The sequence below is a fragment of the Mixophyes fleayi genome, chromosome 6, assembly GCF_038048845.1.
Source record: "Mixophyes fleayi isolate aMixFle1 chromosome 6, aMixFle1.hap1, whole genome shotgun sequence".
In the NCBI taxonomy this organism is placed as follows: domain Eukaryota; kingdom Metazoa; phylum Chordata; class Amphibia; order Anura; family Limnodynastidae; genus Mixophyes; species Mixophyes fleayi.
The window spans coordinates 131,513,247-131,532,202 of NC_134407.1; the positions used below are offsets into that span (position 1 = coordinate 131,513,247).

An 18,956-nucleotide genomic window follows, 5' to 3' on the forward strand; every position below is an offset into this window, starting at 1 on the left:
TGTTTGCTCACATAGTGCACATATATGTGCATTCCCACTCCCTGGTGTGTCCCTGTGATCACTTGTGGCATTACATGGTCAGAAGTACAAATGAAACCTCACTACAAAGAAATGCCTACTATCACTTTTATCATTGTAGGGACACACTCTTAATGTAAGCGCCTAAAATACTGTTTGTTTGTGGCTCATTGTAATGGGAGATCGGGACTGTCTGTATAACATTGTGATACTATAGTGTATAAATGTTTTCTGCATAAAAAGTGTCTGGAAAGGTGCTCAATGCATCCCTTTGTACTTATATGATTTAGGTAAGTTTTACATTATCTAAAGGATGTATTCTAAAAGAGAGGGAGAAAAAAAGTCTTTGTGGCCAACATTGATGTGTACTCTGCACTCCTTGAAGCTCATTTGAAAATCTTTGTCTCACAACATGAAATTTGGTGTGTCTAAGTACTCATGAGCCTTGTGGTGTCCTGATACACAAAGCCCTGATGAACAAAAGTTTATCCCACAATTACATTCAAGCTCTCAAACCCACCCCACCCCTCGTGTCCACACTGGACGGTTCTGTAGAACAGGAAGTTGATCACTTGTAGACATGACATTACACAGTGATTTGTTTTCCGTTTTAATTTGAGTCTACTCTTATTAACTACAGCACTGATCCTGTTCCCTGTATTTCAATCTTTAACATGCTGCTTGTTTCTTATATCCCAATAAATTCATGGAGACTGTCACATATGTGGGGCTGTCTTTTTAAATATTCAATTTTTAACTTTCTTTTATTTCCAGAATGTTAAAAAGAAAATGTATGGCTGCACGGAAGCCTTTCTTGCAGAAGCCAAATGGATTTTACATAACTGCATTATTTACAATGGCGGTAAGGTTGACCGGTGTCCAGTGTAATATGTTTTAGTGACTCTTGAAATAATGATCTTGAGATTCATAAATATTATTTATGTTTTCCCACCTCACACCGTTGCCATCAGTCACATTGCGTGCATAAGAATCACTTATTTCTGGGGGCTTCTGGACCTTCTGGATGCTTGCTGAGCCTTTCTTCATATTATTTTGTTTTTCCTGAGAGAACTCATAGGGGTAAAAAAAAAAAAAAAAAAAAAAAGCCTACTAACCTGTCTTTGTTCTCATGAGACATTTAGCCAGTGTTTCTTTGGGGCTGTTTTCGCCTAATCTTGGGGGACCTCCATTAACTTCACTTTAACCTTAAATTCACTTTGTTTTTTTACCCAACACTTGGAAAAACTGTTACTTGCCTTATCCTGAGTAAGTTAATGTGTGAAGAGAATTTCGATATAAAAGAATTTCTTTCTGTTTTTTGTTTCTTACAGGAAATCATAAATTGACACAAACAGCAAAAGTAATAATCAAGATATGTGAACATGAGGTGAGAATTAAAACCATGTCTGCCTGAAAACCAAATCAATCTTTCTTGCTCACATCAGGAATATGTATTGACCGTACTAGCTTCAGCTGCTGCAGTAACTGCGTACATCGCTCTCTGCACTGTAGATTGATGCAGTTACTTTGCACACAAATGATTCACCCAGTGTAGTGAGGTTTGTGTGAGAGTGACACTTGTTAGCTTACAAATGCACAGAACTCTGTTTCATCATCCATCTGCCTGTGATAGATTCTTCCGTTTTACTTGACTCATGGCCATCACCTATTCAGGGCACAGTGAGATAGGATATCCTGACACCTGCCCTTCTCCACTTCTGATGTAGTCACAAGTAACTCCATGTGCCATGTATACTAAGCTGTGTTCAGTCCCAGTGTATATGCCATGTGTACTAAGCTGTGCTCAGACCCTTTGGGTGTGCCATGTATACTCAGGCATCAGATGTGTGTCATATATACAAAGCTGTAATCTGTAGTCATTCCCTGGTTGTCTGCCATGTTTTTTAACCTGTACTCATTCTGTGAATGTGTGCTATATATACTAAGCTGTGCTCTGTCCCTGGGTGTGTGCTATGTGTACTAAGCTATGCTCAGTTGCTGGGTATATGCCATGTATACTAAGCTGTCCTCCATCCCAGAGTGTGTGTAAAGTGTACTGAGCTGTCTTCAGTCCCTTTTGTGTCTGCTATGTATCATAAGCTATGATGAGCCTCATCATGCGTGCCATATTACTACGTTGTATTTAGTCTATGACTGTGTACCTTGTATACTAAGTATGCTGTGCTGATTTCCTGAATGTGTGCCATATACTAAGCTGTCCTCAGTCCCTATGTGTGTACAGTATATTCTATGCTGTGCTCAGTCTCTGAATGTGTGCCAGTTATACTAAGGTATGCTCTGTCCTTTTATCTGTATATTAAGCTGTACTCAGGTTCGGTTATCTGCCATGTACATTAAACTATGCTCTGTCACCGGGTGCGTTCCCTGTATACTAAGCAGTGCTCGGTCCTTAGGTGTACCATTTATTTTAGGCTGTACTTGAATATGTGCCATTTATACTGTGCTGTATCGAGTCCTTTCCTTTGTGCCATGTATACTAAGTTGTGATCAGCCCCTTCTTGTTTGCCAAGTATGCTAAGCTGGGTCCCGGATGTATGACGTATATCTAAAGCTGTGCTCAGACCCTGGTTTATGCAAAAGATAGTATGTTATATAAAACGGATAAACCCTCCACAGCAACAACTTTCTGAACAGTGTTTCTGATTATTTACACTGCTTGCTCAGGGTGTGGTAGTAATCTAGAAATAGCTGCAGATCAGTGTAGAGATATTCCTCTCAATCACAGTATGCAGTCTCATCAGCATTTTCAAATGGCTTCCTGTGTGCGTGTGAAGGCTGAGGCCTGGCAGAGAATAAATTATTGAAACATTGTAAGGATCCTTGCACCACCTGCTGTTCAGTAGCTTTTACTAAATCTACTAAACTACTGGAAATGGTTAAAAATAAAGCCCACCTTCTTTTAGACCACACTTAACTTAATAGATCCAAAGGACATGCATTTTGTATTCAATAACAATCAGTGTACCTATCAGCAGCTGAAACATAGGACAGAACCATCTATATACATTTGTTCCCCATTGCTGTGTCATCTGTTTGAAGTCACTGACATGATTAAAACAAAAATACACAAGTTTAAAGACCATTGGCCAACTTGATCAGGTTAAATTAGTTATCAGTCAGGTTGTATTATTCAAATAACTGAAACAAAAAATGAGGCCTTGATGCTTATTTAACTCTTTTTTTTTTTTTTTTATATTCGATTTGAAAAATTCAGGCGCTGTTTAAATTTGTGGGCTGTGGGCTTAGTTGCCAAACAACTGACTCGTTGGCCACTGTGGTCAGGCTTGTAGTATGCCAAAATGATACACCGCAGTTATTCGGTGGCTGGGCAGATTGAGGTGCACCATGTTTCAAGCTACCCTGTGTCTGTTTAAATAATCAGGATCAAATTTTTCAACACCATAATTTTGAGTGCCACAAATGTTCTAGTTGTAGGCTAATGTGGAAATTGGATGACGAAATCTGCATGTGTATGACTACAAGACATTGAAAGTTTGAAAGATAGTTCTTGACTCTGCTCCTGTTAACGATCCCGTACATTGCAGTCAAAGTTATGGACCACTGAAATAGAGAATCTCAATTAGTAAAGTGCTATTTTTTTTTATTTGAACAAATTAAATTACAAGCATTGATGATAACAATAAATAGCAGTAACTGAGTTAACACATAGTAAGTGTCCTCCGTGAAACAAGTATCAGAGTGGAATTCCTTCTACAGGCAGCAGGAGAACAACATGTTCCTGTATATGTTTCCATTTTGATGGCCCCTTATGACATTTTAGATCACCATCCCAATCCTCATGAGAGCTAAAGGTGTCTTGTCAGATCCAGCCATTTTGCCTAAATTCAGGACGGCTAGATCTTAAATAATTGGCCAGACACATATATGGATGTATGATGGATTCAACCGCCTCTTTGATCAGGGTGAGTGGTCAGATTGTCCTGTGTATTCCCAGCTTTATTCAGTTAAATATAGATAGTGTACAAATTTCAGGTGGTGTAGTGCCAGTCGTAGCCTCTGCTTGCTGGATACAACCTATCTTGTTTTATCTTTCAGATGAATGAAATTGAAGTCTGCCCCGAATGTTATTTAGCTGCTTGCCAAAAAAGAGATAATTGGTTTTGTGAACCGTGTGTGAGTATCTTATCCCAGTTCATCCACATGCAGTTTGTAACATTCACAAAAACAATAATGTTTTTTTTCATTAATTTGTTAGAATTGAGACATTGTGTATTATTTAAACTTTTTATCAAGATCAACAATTTAAGTTATCTAGCATTGGTTCCTGCTGTTTCTCACAGTTAGAGCCACTCACAAAGACAGATGTAGTCCAGTATTTAACATTGTTCACATAAATGCATTATATATGATCATATAGGAGTAATTTGTAGATCTAACTAATTGGAATGACACGTCCATCTTAAATTTAATAGTATAGATCAGAGTCTTGGGTTATTATGAATATATAAAATGCTTGCTTCCAGTGTTCCAATACTGGCCGTTTTCTGTATTATTAGACGGCTTATGTATAGTAATAGGTATTAAAGTCACCAAAAGTCATATCTGAGCCACAAAAAATGAGTATCTGCACTGCTTTATTTGTGCCTGTTAGTCTGCTCATTTCGAGGTGCATGCCCACTAGTGGTCTTTGGAACTGCTCCCAGAAAATGAGCCTGTGCCTAGATTTACTGAATCTCCTAAAAACACGCTTGGTGAAAAGAGTGTACCATCACCAATCTAAACCTTTTACCATCTCCTTCATTCACCTCAACTTGTTTCTACTAAAGAACTGTTCGGTTTAGCCACATTTATATATTAACTCAATTATGAGAGCCGGGGTCATCAGATCTGTTTAAAGTACATTATTACTTTTTTGTGTTTGAAGGCTATTCTTACATTGATGAAAGTGTGCCTAGAAATGTGCTTTTCTACGAAAATGAAAGGGAAAAGTTTGTCAAATTATAAGTATATGACCAGAGCCGATCTCTGGGACTTCAACAGGACATGGATTTATTCAAGCATTTTGTGGGGAGAGAAATTCTGTACATTCTCACACAAACTGGTGAACTCTCACTTTATCTGCACTGAGCAAGATACATCCGTGCTTCTCTTAACTCCTTCCATCAGACGGCACAAACTTTTGTACCCCCATAGAGTCAGCTATTTTGGCTGTGTTCTGATAGTGTGCACCCTAACAACACTCAGCTATGCAGATTTTGCGTGTAAGGGGGAACTGTGTAGCCATTTGGGGCTCTGCTTCTACTAACAAGCCACTCCTCTAATGTTACTTAAGATTTGTCTAGTGGAGGTTCTGCAAAACACCTGGGGTTATATGATCCTGTATTATATGTGGGATACACTGTATACAGACAATTGCAGTCTAGCCAACTAGTGGGAATATCATGTGGTAAATAACCAATATGAAGACCCAAATAACAGTTTTTACTCTTGCTCCGTTTAATCCTATGTCCTGTCCTCTTTAGAGCAATCCACACCCGCTGGTCTGGGCAAAATTAAAAGGATTTCCTTTCTGGCCCGCAAAAGCCCTGAGAGATAAAGATGGTCAGGTAGATGCACGTTTCTTTGGACAGCATGACAGGTGAGAGCTAACATGGATGCAGATTTTTAAATGATCTCAAAAAGTTATTAATGCCCAGAAAACCGATAATGCAATGTGTCCTTAAATCTGTGGTTTTCAGATTGTCTGTAATAATTATTAAAGCTCCATTTACCTCTAATGTGTCAGTGTATTGGTGAGCTTGTAATGAGCAGTAGACAATATATTTGTTTCACTTACACGCTAATAGGAGATGACATGTTTTTCTTGTGAGAATTAAAGGGAAAATATCCGGTTTTAGAAACATAGATTAGCTTCAATCTTATTTTCTATAAATGGAAGATACAGGCAGAAGTCATTGAACACACAGATCCTCATTTATGTTTGTTATGTCTTTATTACCATTACTGGAAGCTGTCTTTCTGATTTCTGAGTTGCAGACATTGAAGGAGCACTGCCCCCCAATGGCTACTTTAACACATATATTGCTAAAATACAACAATATAAAGTCACAACATCAGCAAGGCACAGATGTTATACATCCATTCCCTAGGAACTTTTATTATTAATTAATTATTTATAGAATGCCACAATATTCTTCAGACCCATACAAATGGGGAGTTACGCATTATAAATATATAAAGTTAATTTTACCTAAAATAAGAAAAATACTGTACAAACATAAATTATAATATGTAACAAATACCTGGCGCTTATCTTGGTGAGATGTTAACGTACACAAAAACAGCAGGGTAGAGGCCCTGCTTAATGAGCTAATGAAATAGGAGGTGTATGCCGACACAGGCTAGTCCTGTGGGAGAATGGTAGGCTTTAGGGAAGTGTTTGGGTTTTTAAGGAGCGTATAAACCTTTGAAGAGAGGTTGATGGGGCATAGTAAACTATTCTATAGGTGGTGAAAGGCCCAGGAGAAATCTTACAGGCAGGAGTGGGAAGTGGTAATCAGTGGGCTGGGAAGGAGATGTGGTCAGATGTGGGGCGGTATAAGTTGAGGGCTTTGGCTTCTACTCTGTAAGGTTTGTGGTGACGGAGAAAAAAAATAAATCTTGCTGTGTCATTGAAGGTGGATTGAAGCTGGGAAAGATGGGTGATATGGATTCCCAAGAAGATTACTATATTTTAGGTTGGAGATAATGTGAAAGTGGAAGAAAGTTTGTCTACAGGGTGACACCAAAGGGTTCATTTTGGACATGTTGAGCTTTCATAGGTTTCATTGGGACATCCATGAGGAAATGGCAGAAAGGCAGTTGAATACATGACATAGGAGAGATAGGGAGAGGTCAAGTGAGGAGACGTTTATTTGGGTGTCATCAGCATATAGGTGGTATTGGAGTCCAAAGTAGCCAGTAGCTTGTCAAGGGAGGACATGTACAAGAAGGAGAGCAGAGGGGGCGTGGATGATGATTTGAGAGATCCCCAACAGAAAGGAGAGGAGAGGGTAAGCTAGCACTAGAGAAAAAGTGCTTGTAAGTGAACCAGGAGTGAGTAGCGTCTCCTGTAACATTATAGAGACATTTTCTGCCAGTGGTGTCACTGGTTATTAGTGATATGATAAGCTGCATTCTCGTGAATATTTTTTCAGCTTACAAAATGGATGTCCGCACTTTGCGCAGGTGACAGGTGTATTTTAAGCAGAAACACTCCTCGAGACAGCAGAAGTGACTTCAGTGAAGCTACTTCAACTTCCCAAAGCATGGCATGTTGCTTTGCTTCACCTTCACTGCTTTAAGTCAAGGGTGATCTCCTTAGAGCTGTACAACCTCTATTTGTTTGACACACTCCAAGGGTAACCTCTCAAGATCTACCCATGAATGTGAAATAGCTGGGACTATAGACTATCTCACCATCTCAATAAATCACCTCCCTCAAACTTGGAACAACAAAGTGTTGTTTCATTTCTAATAATAGGATGTGGTGTTCACACAAATGAACATCTCACTGATTGTAATTTTCAAACGTGATTAGAAATTTTGAGGAATATTCGTCAGTGCTCTATGATGTTTTTATGAAATGATCATCCTTCTTTTACCTGTAATAGCTTATTCCTTCTATGAAGATTATCTGTTGTCCTGTGGACCAAAAAGAGATATACAAAGCCCTCTTGTTTTGTTGTCTTTTTTTGTTTGCTGTGAAGCTGACAAATCCTTGCTACTTTCTTTCAGGGCCTGGGTTCCAATGAACAATTGCTACCTCATGTCCAAAGAAATCCCCTTTTCTGTTAAAAAGACAAAAAGCATCTTTAACAGCGCCATGCAGGAAATGGAGGTGTATGTTGAGAACATCCGGAAGAGGTTTGGAGTATTTAACTATGCTCCCTTTCGGACACCATACACACCCAACAACCAATACCAAATGTTGCTGGACACTGGCAATCCAAGTGCTGGCACAGCAAAAACTGACAAGCAGGAGAAAGTCAAACTGAACTTCGACATGACAGCGTCACCGAAGATCTTGATGAGCAAGCCCATATTGAACAGTGGCGGAGGACGGCGGATTTCATTAACTGACATGCCCCGTTCTCCAATGAGTACAAACTCATCTGTGCACACTGGCTCCGATGTGGAACAAGATGCTGATAAGAAAGTAGTGTCCAGTCACTTTAGTGCAAGTGAGGAGTCCATGGACTTTATTGATAAGAGCACAGGTGAGGAAACCAGAGTGGCACAAAGCTGATTAGATTTGTTATGGGTGACATAAAGGTTCTGGTATTAACTATACACACAGGAGTCTAATTTATGGTCAGTCTCGTGGATATTTTGCCTACTCCTCATGGTACGTCACTGATTGCTGCAGTATAATGACTGAAGAAGAGAGAGGACAAGAAGGAGATAACTGTCCAGAATATGGTAGAACAGATCACAAGCACGATATAGACCATACTGGGGAGCAAGTGAAAACAGTGACACCATTGTTACTGAGAAAGAAGGGTATATGGATCTGTTGGAGGGAATAGTCAGGCAGATAGGGGCAATAAAATAAAGCGGATACATTGAAAGTCAGACATAGTAGGTAGAATGGCAGATATATAGGCAGCTTATAGGAGGAGGCTAGGACTGTAAGGAATGAATTAGAAAGAAAGGAAAGGAAAAATAGAGAAAAAAAATAGCTTAATTGACAGTAATCACATTGTTAAAGGGATATTAGTGAAACACTGTTCAAAACACTTTACTAAAACTATTTGTCTAGTAAGAGTGGAGAGATGTTCGATTTTAAATGGTGGTTTATATTAAATAAAGTTTAACTTTTTAAAAACAAAAAACAAGAAAAAACCCTTCTTTCCATACACAAGGGTACCAAGTAAACAGTGTGTTACGGGGTGAGGTATTTGGCACATGGATCTTCCACTATGTTAGCAAAATGCAGTTGGAGACACTGAGCTGGCAATTTGTATTTTGTTTTATAGCCTCTCCTGTATCTACAAAAACAGGACATGGTGGGAGCATATCGGACAGTCCCAAACCTTTCTCTCCTCAATCTTCCACACCGGTAACATCTAAACCAGAACGAAACACCAGCACAGGCAGCATACTCAACCTCAACCTCGGTCAGTGATTACGACTCTTACGCGCTATGGTTTTATGAAATTTTAGATACTAATGTTACATATGCTATTCTTTCTTACTTGATAAAACTTGCTTGTGCTATACAGAGGAATGTTATCAATATTCATCAGCTGTGATATCAATCTGCCATCAGGAGCTGCATGTATGGCCCTCTAACCTTTAAAAGAGCTGCACAGTACCCTTCGTAATAGGTTAAAATAATACTCTCACCTCTCTTCCCTCTGCACATCTGACCACAAAAAAACCCTAAATATATATTGTAAATGCACAAAAAGCCCCCAAATTACCTTCACACCTCGGCATGCCAACACTTGCCACAAAATGCCTCCACTTACCCTCACAACAAGTTAACAGCTAATACCCACTAAGTAACAAGGCCACTAATTACTAATTAATTGCCACTAATTAAAACCACAAGATTTTGTGGAGATCCAATTTGCTCACACTGACAATGGAAGGAACACTTGCAATTCTGACAAGGGTGGTGGATGATTATATATATATATATATATATATATATATATATATATATATATATATATATATATATATATATATATATATATATTTTTTTTTTAAAGGTTGTTGAAAAGGTGGAATATGTAGCCTTTTAAGCAGGCAATGTTTTTCTTAATACATAGCAGCAAAGTACATATGCAAGCAATTCCATCTGCAAAAAGTATTTCTGTTCATGCAAGAAAGATTACTGCAGACAAGTGATCTTACCAGTCACTACTAGAAAATTGCAGCTCATTAAAAGTCTTGTGGAAAGAGTCACTACACACAAGTAAAATATGTCTATGCATTTCCTACACATCTTAACCAAAGTATGTGGTTTTGGTTTTGAATGGAGTTCAGTAAGTCATACTAGGTCCCTAATAATACTGAATGTTACTTATCTGCAGTCCATCTTTTCCCATCCCCAATTCCTGTGAAGGTCTAGCACTTCGATTTAGAGAGGCAAGCCTCTTTTAAACTGAATGTCGTATCGTCAATTGAATATTCTATTTGCATAAGTAGGAATTTTACGGAATAGAGGTATCGACAAAATGGTTGACAATTAAGTATTGGCAGGAAAAAGTACATAACAGGACTATTACCAGAAATGCAGACCCTAGGTTACTAGCAGTCCGTATTCTAATTGCAGTTCACCCAAAACTAAGTTTTCAGGTGACATGCTGGTCAGAAAAAGTCTGTAAATTGTGATTTCATTTGAAGTTATATTTTATCATACTAAATAATATAAAATTTATGTAATGTAAATTAACGTGCGTCTTAAGTATTTCACAATTGAATGTTTGCTAAATTAATGTGAACTTACATTTTTAGACCGTAGTAAAGCGGAAATGGATTTGAAGGAGCTCAGTGAATCTGTTCTTCAGCAGTCTACACCCACCCCGCTCATATCTCCCAAGAGACAGATCCGGAGCCGGTTTCAGCTCAATCTTGACAAGACCATAGAGAGCTGCAAAGCTCAATTAGGTATCTCCAAATTTTTATCGCTTCTCATGCAAATGGACAACTAAAACCTGCATGGTAGATTGTTTGATTTACTGGGCTGGTTTATCATCTCTTTAAATCCAGGAATTAATGAAATTCCGGATGATGCATATACCGCAGTGGAGCACAGCGATTCAGAGGAATCTGAGAAGACTGATTCTAGCGATAGCGAATATGTGAGCGACGAGGAGCAGAAACCAAAGAATGAACACGATGAAGACGACAAAGAAAGTGTGAAGGTTGAAAAAGAAATCTCTGCTTCATCCTCGTTAAAGAGGAAAGTCAAACCATCAATTCCAGCAGAAGTGAAAGATGAAGCCAAAAGCACGTCCACTGCAACAGAGAAAGGGGACAACCTGGTTAAGGAGAAGGTGGCTTCAACTGTAGAGAAGGATGTTCCAGACAAAAGCAAACCACTGGCACACTCTGCTAAAGAGAAGCTGCAAGGGAAGGACGAGACAGACTCCCCCACGGTACATCTTGGACTGGATTCTGACTCCGAGAGTGAACTAGTGATAGATTTGGGAGAGGATCACTCAGGACGAGAGGGACGAAAATCCAAAAAAGAGGCTAAAGAAACCCCAGCAAAGCACCCAGAAAGTATGTCTGTAATTTCTATCATGTATCAAATGAAGAGTACATCTTGTTTTAGAGATTCTAGCACTTTTTTATCATTCCTCTCTTTGGGGACAAACATTTGTGGAGAGAGTAGAATCTATTTACTGCTTTTTGCCAAACACACCAACTTATTTGTGAATAGTAGACATAAGGAATATTAAAACAGATTTGTACTCGACTTACACAACTAATAAAATACATGTGACGTACACATAAGGTTCTTTAAGTGTACCCTTCACCTACACATATAGAAGCAAGTCATGTTATAAACTGAACCAATATTTTTGACAATATGGCCTACCAATTGACTGAGAACTCATGCAATCACTGGGGCATAAGGCAGAAGTTCCTAGCAAATTGAGCGGTTGAATAGGCTCAATTCAATTTTATTTTGTTTTCTGGCGGTGATGGTTCCATTTTAACTGTTCCCTGACATAGGCTTTAAAGCAGAATATCTAGTAGTAGGCAGCATAATGCTGGACAGTGTAAGTACCATACACTGGACCAACAACCAACATTTCTGGTAATGATAATGAGATCTCATGCACCTTTCGCCATCATTGTTTGCATACTTTTTATTTGTAATAGGGAGTTCTTTATAAACACAGGGATATCTATCCAAGCTGCAGATTGTCCATTTTACTAGTACTTGTAAAATAATAATCTGTGAATGGTTCTCTGTGCAGCTAAAGTGTCAGCTGCAGCCAATACCAGCAGCCAGCCACCTGTTGAGACCCCCATCATGACCCGATCTGCAGCCCAGGCCATCCCTGCAGTGGGGGTAACAGTGACCACCGGCGCAATTGCAGCTGTGACTGCTCCAGCTGCAGCTACTGGCAGTCCAGTGAAGAAACAAAGACCCCTACTGCCAAAGGAGACTGTCCCTACCGTGCAGAGAGTGGTGTGGAATTCTTCCAGTAAGTTTCAGACCTCATCCCAGAAATGGCACATGCAGAAAGTTCAGAGACAGCAGCAGCAACAACAGCAGCAGCCTCCACCTCCCCCAACCACACCTGCACCGTCACAATCTCCGCAAGGGACAAGATACCAGACACGGCAGGCTGTTAAAGGTATAAAATGCGGATACTAACTTGGCAAAGTAGGTAGAGATTCCTGTCATTTCAATAATTTAATTCATTGGTGCTTGGTGCCCCTCCCCTTCCCTTATGGAGCGCAAGGCTCCCACATTCCTCAAGACATTCAACTTTCCTTTTTCTGGTGTATACTGAGAGTATATCCTGGCTTTGAAGACAGCATAAAATACTTATACAGGTAGCAAATGTGTTATTGAAGACTTTACAGTAAAGGACTATTTCCAAATAACTATAATAAATAAATGAATGTACAATTTCCTGTAGCATTTTTCTAAAGTAATGTGATATGTTATTATAATACTATTTATATATCATTTTGCTAATTGCTGTACATTTTACAAACAGTTACATGAAGAGTATTGAATGTAATTTTTACATGAAACGAGCATCCTCGCAGTCACTATTAGATGCAATGAAATTGTTTAAATGGAAGTGGCCTTTAAATAATGCAGGATTAACGGAATTAAGCTTTTTGGGGCAAGAAATTAGAAAGTGCCGGGAGCAAATAGCAAAAAACTACAGCTCCAAAACGTTGTTTTGGAATACTCTTGAGTACATTTAGATTTGTTGTAGTGAGAAAGGCGCAAGAGAGTATATGAAGTTCTAAAAGTTCCTTCTAGTAATGAAGAGACTTGTTGTATAATGCTGACAAATCTTCTTATGATTATAGCAGTGCAACAAAAAGAAGTAACACAAGCCACTACTACATCCACCATAACCCTGGTAACCAGTGCCCCACCACTAGCTGTGGTGACCAGCCCGGGACAGTCTCTAACCACATCAATCACTAGTGACCTTCCTATCGCCACCGCCTCTGCTGATGTCGCTGCTGACATTGCTAAATACACTAGCAAGGTAAGTGTACGAAATAGAACATATAATATGCTAGTGTTTCATAGACATATCCCACGCCTTTTCTTTCTTTCTAAAGTAAATGCCTTTTCATTCCATTATAAATAACAATGTTTTCAAATGGAAAGCTCATATTACTCAAACTTGTCATATATAAACCATAGCTGGTAGTGGCGAGCACTTCCTCGGTCATGTTTAAAATGGGCTATTAGTAATGGACTAAGTATCTGCTTGTTGTTCAGTAACTATTTGGCTCAGTTCATGCCCCTCCAATCTCCAGGGGCAAAGAGAACTCTAGGTGCTCAAACAAAAGTCCTAGATCAGTGGCTTGCATTGGTAACCAACCTGGAGCCGTCAAGATGACATCAGCAGGGATTGCCTTAGTTGTTGGGAGGACCTATAGAATCTCCTCTGGCACTAACCAACAGTTCCAGAGTAATCTGGGTCTCTTTTCAGCTTACGTATGAGCTACTATTAGGTCCAGATAACACTGGATCTAATTATGCTGGTGTGCATGAGAGAGTCATCAGATCCTACCTCACTATAGAGTTTACGCAAACTAGAAAAAATCTATAGAATGTAAACCTTACAGTGTGTCCTGGAAGTATGTTTTATATAATGTATGCATTTTGGTATCGCTATAGCTGAGTGACCTATTCTGTTAAATTTCAGGTGGATATTTTGTTTTCTATGTTTTTCCCATCTTAGCTATATTATTTATTTTTTTTGGGGGGGAGGAGAATGTTATGTTTGTAATACTGGACAGACGCACTACAGTATCTTAAATGATACTGAGTAATTGGCCCTGAAAAAAAAATCCTGATCACATATTTAGACCAGGTTAGCATGTTTTTGCAGCCATCTCCTAAGTGATACTGCCTGAGTGCTGATTGGTGGTATATGGATCAATTTGGCTACTAACACAGTCTCTCTCCTCAAGAGGAGTGGCAGGATGACGGCGGCACAGTGTAGTTCCTACTTGCACTGTGTGTGTTGTTGTAAAACTTTATTTGTTCACTGTCCAGGACAAAGGACCAGTGGAAGCAGGTAGCAACAGATTTCACAGGATACAACTCTGGTGTAATTATGGTTTTCCTGTATTAGGAAGGCGTGTATTATAACCACATATCCTAATAGAGAGATATTTATACTTCTGTAAAAAGACAGTTGACAAAAGTTGGTTTTCAGAGAGTACAAATGCTCCTTTTCCCCTCCCATTCCCATTTCTCTACATAGATCTTGTGTTATGGGCAGGTTTATTATAGGATGTGCTCAACATGTTTAACCAGTAGCTAATAGTACTAGTTTGTGCTCCAAGGGGGTTGCTTCCAGCAATCGTAGAGTCTATGCAGATGAACAGAGCAGGCATTCTGTTGTGAACAGATGCAGATTTCACCAGTTAGTGATGCTGGATTGGAAATGCAGTTTCCTTGGTTACAGGCATGTACTTGTCTGGTATCTGAGATAGACTTCTGTGATGGAATATATATGGTGGTTGTATCTTGGGAAATACATAGAGACCACTGGCAACTTGTTGGAAACTTCTGTATAATCACCAAGTATTTTCAGAAAGAATTATGTGTTCAGAGAAAGCCAAGTAACTTACTATGAAGCTTGGTGGATGACTGTGATTCTCGTGTGTTTACATATGTGTAGACAAAAAAGGACAGATGGAAGCAGAGATTTGTACTGGGTCTGTAGCCAATATCTTTCACTAAACTCTCTGTAAGAATGTCTTCTCTTAGATTAAGCTGCGATATCTGAAATCTTTATGAAGGAGTCTATAAGGCCTCCTATCCATTAGCGTCAATTTTGCTGCTTTTTTAATCACTAGTAGTACACATGCAAATGTGTCTGAATATAAACAACATTGTATCCAGTGACCCCATACACACAGAACTGGCACACAACCTGCTCTACTCACCTGCTTTTACTACATATGAATACATACCAGGCCTTACAATGCAGATGTAAGAACAAAAGGGAAACTAGTGGTTGTTAAACATAGTATTAAATCTCCACCTCTTAAAATAAGTTAATGAAAATGGTATGAGTTAGACTTACAATGTTTTCCTTTATCATCCTCTATTGTGTGGAGTTTGTATGTTCTCCCCGTGTTTGCGTGGGTTTCCTCCGGGTGCTTCGGTTTCCTCCCACACACTCCAAAAACATACTAGTAGGTTAATTGGCTGCTATCAAAATTGACCCTAGTCTGTCTGTCTCTCTAAATGGTGATGATGATAGCATGCTATGTATTTCTCTAGTTCAGGCAAGGTAGGAAAAATGTTATTAATTAATCCACGTTAACAAAACAGAACATCTTTGTTTCCAGTAAAAGTGCTAAACAGTCTCCTTTTATCCATTTACAAACTTGGAAGAGTACATGTGTGGAAAATATAGAATTTCCAGTGTAATGTTTTATAATTAATGCTCTGCAAGGAGTGGCTGTATCCTTGGTATGTAGTTTAGTCAACTCTGCAAATATAAATAATAATACGATCATGGCTTTCTCCTTGCTTCTAGATGATGGATGCAATTAAAGGAACTATGACAGAAATTTACAATGACCTGTCTAAGAGTACGACGGGGAGCACCATAGCCGAGGTATTCAGTGTATGTCTGTCTTCTGGCTTCATGTGTTGTTCCATTATATGAAATCATGGCGGCAAATCAGATCATATGATTTGCTTGTGCATTATATGAAAAAATAGTAGGTTGTGCTGTCAGCCTGTCATCTGAATTGTTGCTCCTCCTCATAGATCCGACGCTTACGAATTGAGATTGAAAAGCTACAGTGGCTGCATCAGCAGGAGCTTTCTGAAATGAAACATAATCTGGGTAGGCACTGGGCCTGAGACTGAGTTGGGGGTATTCATCCTACATTGTGTTCTGTACACTTTTCATGTATATTACACACCGTAACACAACTCCATGCTTCCATTCTTTGATATACTCTTCTGTGGGACACTACACACACATGTATGTGTATAATATCCTAAACTAGACATCTGTTTTGACTTCTGAGGTATTTTATTCTGATGTAGAACTTACTATGGCTGAGATGAGGCAGAGTCTGGAACAGGAGAGGGACCGACTGATCGCAGAGGTGAAGAAACAAACTGAACTGGAGAAACAGTCGGCAGTGGATGAGACAAAGAAGAAACAGTGGTGCGCCAACTGCAAGAAGGAAGCAATTTTCTACTGCTGCTGGAATACCAGCTACTGCGATTACCCCTGCCAGCAAGCCCACTGGCCTGAGCACATGAAGTCTTGCACACAATCAGGTACTGGGTCATGTAATATGCCTGTGGGCTGACACACAAGAGGAGGGATGCAGACTTTATTCTCTTCAGTATATTAGTGTGGCTTGTGACCTTGTTATTTACAGGCCAACAGTCACTGTTTCCTATAATACATTATGTAGTCTAATTGAGTTGGAATAGTCTTCCTAAAACTGAAGTGTCATTATAAACAATAATAATGGTATCTATAGTATATAACAGTTTATGATCATAGCTATTTCTCTCATTCTTGCAGTTTCTTAATTTGTACAACCACATTGTCCTGTGTTCCTTATGTATAGTATATTCACCTGTATTAAATTTGCAGCCTCTGCAACTCAGCAAGAAGCCGACCCAGAAGTTGGCACAGACAAAACTGCACAGTCCACAGCCAGCATTCAGCCACAGCCCACTGAAACTGCCACCACACCAAAGGAAAAGGAGAGTTCGGCAGAAAAGAGCAAGGAGAGTGTCACTGTACGTATCGCTGGTCGATAGCTTGCCCACATCCAAAGTGAGTGAAGACAAATCTGTGTGTGTCTGCTGGGGACAGAAGCTTTTCGCTTGCAGTCCATTTCTGAAATGCTTTGTTTGTTTCCCAATAACTCATCCATGCCGTATCGGGAGATAACGCATCTTATTTCATGTTTTGCACTGTCTGATGTCTGCAATGGTGGCTTCAGGATAAATCCCTTGTTTAACTGTACTACCTCTATGTGACAGAAAATAATACTTCACTTGACATTTTTCATTTCTTTGAAAAGTGCTGATTTTTGAAGTAGAAAATTATATTGTCATTTCTCCTATTCTGTGTTCCAAAATTAGTAATCCCTATATTTCCAGCCCCTTACACTTCCATAGTCTGTTAACCAATCCTGAGGGTGTAGCTTGTATAAAACTCCTTCAATAATACTAAAAGCTTTAAAGGTATATGTTGTGAAAACCATAGACATTGGATATAAATTAATCATTTAAATAGAACCTGTCACCAGTTTTTGGATTAGTATTTTATTTGTATGCTCTAGAACACCTTTTGCATAGTTGCACTACTGCCTTTGCCTAGGACAGTGTTGGCTAACCTCTGACACTCCAGGTGTTGTGAAAGTCCCAGCATGCTTTGCCAATATATAGCAGCTTATTGCTGGAAGAGTATGCTGGGACTTGTAGTTTCACAACACCTGGAGTGTCACAGGTTAGCCAACACTGGCCTAGGAGCTTACCCTGCATTGGCTTCCAAGTTGAGCTGCATGTGTGCTCTCCAGGATAGCTTTTTCATATCAGCTCCGCTGAATCGCCAGTTGTGTTGAGACCAAGGAAATATATGGAGGAAGAGTGCACTGCTTTACAACCCCTCTCCCACATGGGGCCACAGTATTTTTATTCTATACATGCATAGACATTAATTGTAAATACCATACATGGATAATAGCTTACTAATTGCAAGCTAATTTTAAGATTTTAGGACACAAAGGCTCATTCTTGTGTAAATCTACCTGAAAGCTCACAATATCTTTGTGATTAGCTAACTAGTAAAAGTCTCATATACAATTTCTGTGGCCTGGACCTCCATCTGTAATACCTCTCCATGTCATACATGTCATGCATTTCATACTTGCCTACTCTCCCAGAATGTCCAGGAGACTTCCATATCTCAGTGAGTTCTCTTGGAATCCTGGGAGAGTAGCCACCTTCCCAGATCCCATACCACTTTCTACAGAAGAGGGCGAGATGACGAGATTCAATGCAAATCGCATTATCATGGCCAGCTCCCGTTGCATGATGATGTGAATTGTGTTTTTTGCACAGCAGGGGGCAGAGCCATTTTGACGCAAATCAAATCACCACGTCTGCAGTTGTCCCTTGGACCTCTGTTCCAGGATATCCAAGAGGGGAGGTCCAAAAGTAGGCTACTATGGTCCATGTTCTACCAATATAACAAATGGTCATGCTTTCCGATCATGAAAATATTCCAAAAATAGAGCATGTGGGCAGGAAGTGACTGAGGCGTTTCTATCACAGGAAGATGGTGAAGAAAGGATATTAAATGTTAGTGACACATGATCGATCTTCCTCACTCATTGTGTTTTAAACCATATTATTGAATTGCTTTGTGAATCTGAGGTACACAATATTTCACAGCAAAGCAAAATGCCCCCTTGGTAATAAACCCATATTGGTCAGTGTTAGGAGGCATACGTACGTGTATGGCAGCAATCACTGTCCTCATGGTGTAGCCTGCTATCTAAGGTTCCCTGTGCTGTCCCTGCAGATAGCAACAGGTGTGACAAGCAGCCAGCCTATTAGACTGGTCCACGTGCCGCAGACCACTGCCTTTATCCCAACTACTCAACCCACAATTGTAAGTACCAACACTCTCATCTAGTCTGTTGTTGGCATCCAAGTAGCGTAGTAATTCAGTGTCTCCTTTCTTTGT

General features: G+C 39.5%; 1 protein-coding gene across 9 annotated transcripts in view; it reads left to right on the plus strand.

Moving 5' to 3' along the window:
- Positions 1 to 18,956, plus strand: part of ZMYND8 (zinc finger MYND-type containing 8) — a 60,087-nt gene that overhangs the window by 38,308 nt on the left and 2,823 nt on the right. For 4 of the 9 annotated variants that reach the window (XM_075176439.1, XM_075176438.1, XM_075176437.1 and 1 more), the window contains 15 exons: positions 793 to 880; positions 1,350 to 1,405; positions 4,096 to 4,173; positions 5,523 to 5,638; positions 7,777 to 8,258; positions 9,018 to 9,158; positions 10,507 to 10,659; positions 10,762 to 11,277; positions 11,982 to 12,365; positions 13,060 to 13,244; positions 15,765 to 15,845; positions 16,001 to 16,079; positions 16,286 to 16,525; positions 16,851 to 16,999; positions 18,792 to 18,881. In XM_075176439.1, the coding sequence (XP_075032540.1) occupies positions 793 to 880; positions 1,350 to 1,405; positions 4,096 to 4,173; positions 5,523 to 5,638; positions 7,777 to 8,258; positions 9,018 to 9,158; positions 10,507 to 10,659; positions 10,762 to 11,277; positions 11,982 to 12,365; positions 13,060 to 13,244; positions 15,765 to 15,845; positions 16,001 to 16,079; positions 16,286 to 16,525; positions 16,851 to 16,999; positions 18,792 to 18,881 (2,838 nt within the window). Of the gene's footprint in view, positions 1 to 792; positions 881 to 1,349; positions 1,406 to 4,095; positions 4,174 to 5,522; positions 5,639 to 7,776; positions 8,259 to 9,017; positions 9,159 to 10,506; positions 10,660 to 10,761; positions 11,278 to 11,981; positions 12,366 to 13,059; positions 13,245 to 15,764; positions 15,846 to 16,000; positions 16,080 to 16,285; positions 16,526 to 16,850; positions 17,037 to 18,791; positions 18,882 to 18,956 lie in introns of those variants that run through there. The other 5 variants (XM_075176445.1, XM_075176443.1, XM_075176442.1 and 2 more) reach the window with 4 other exon arrangements.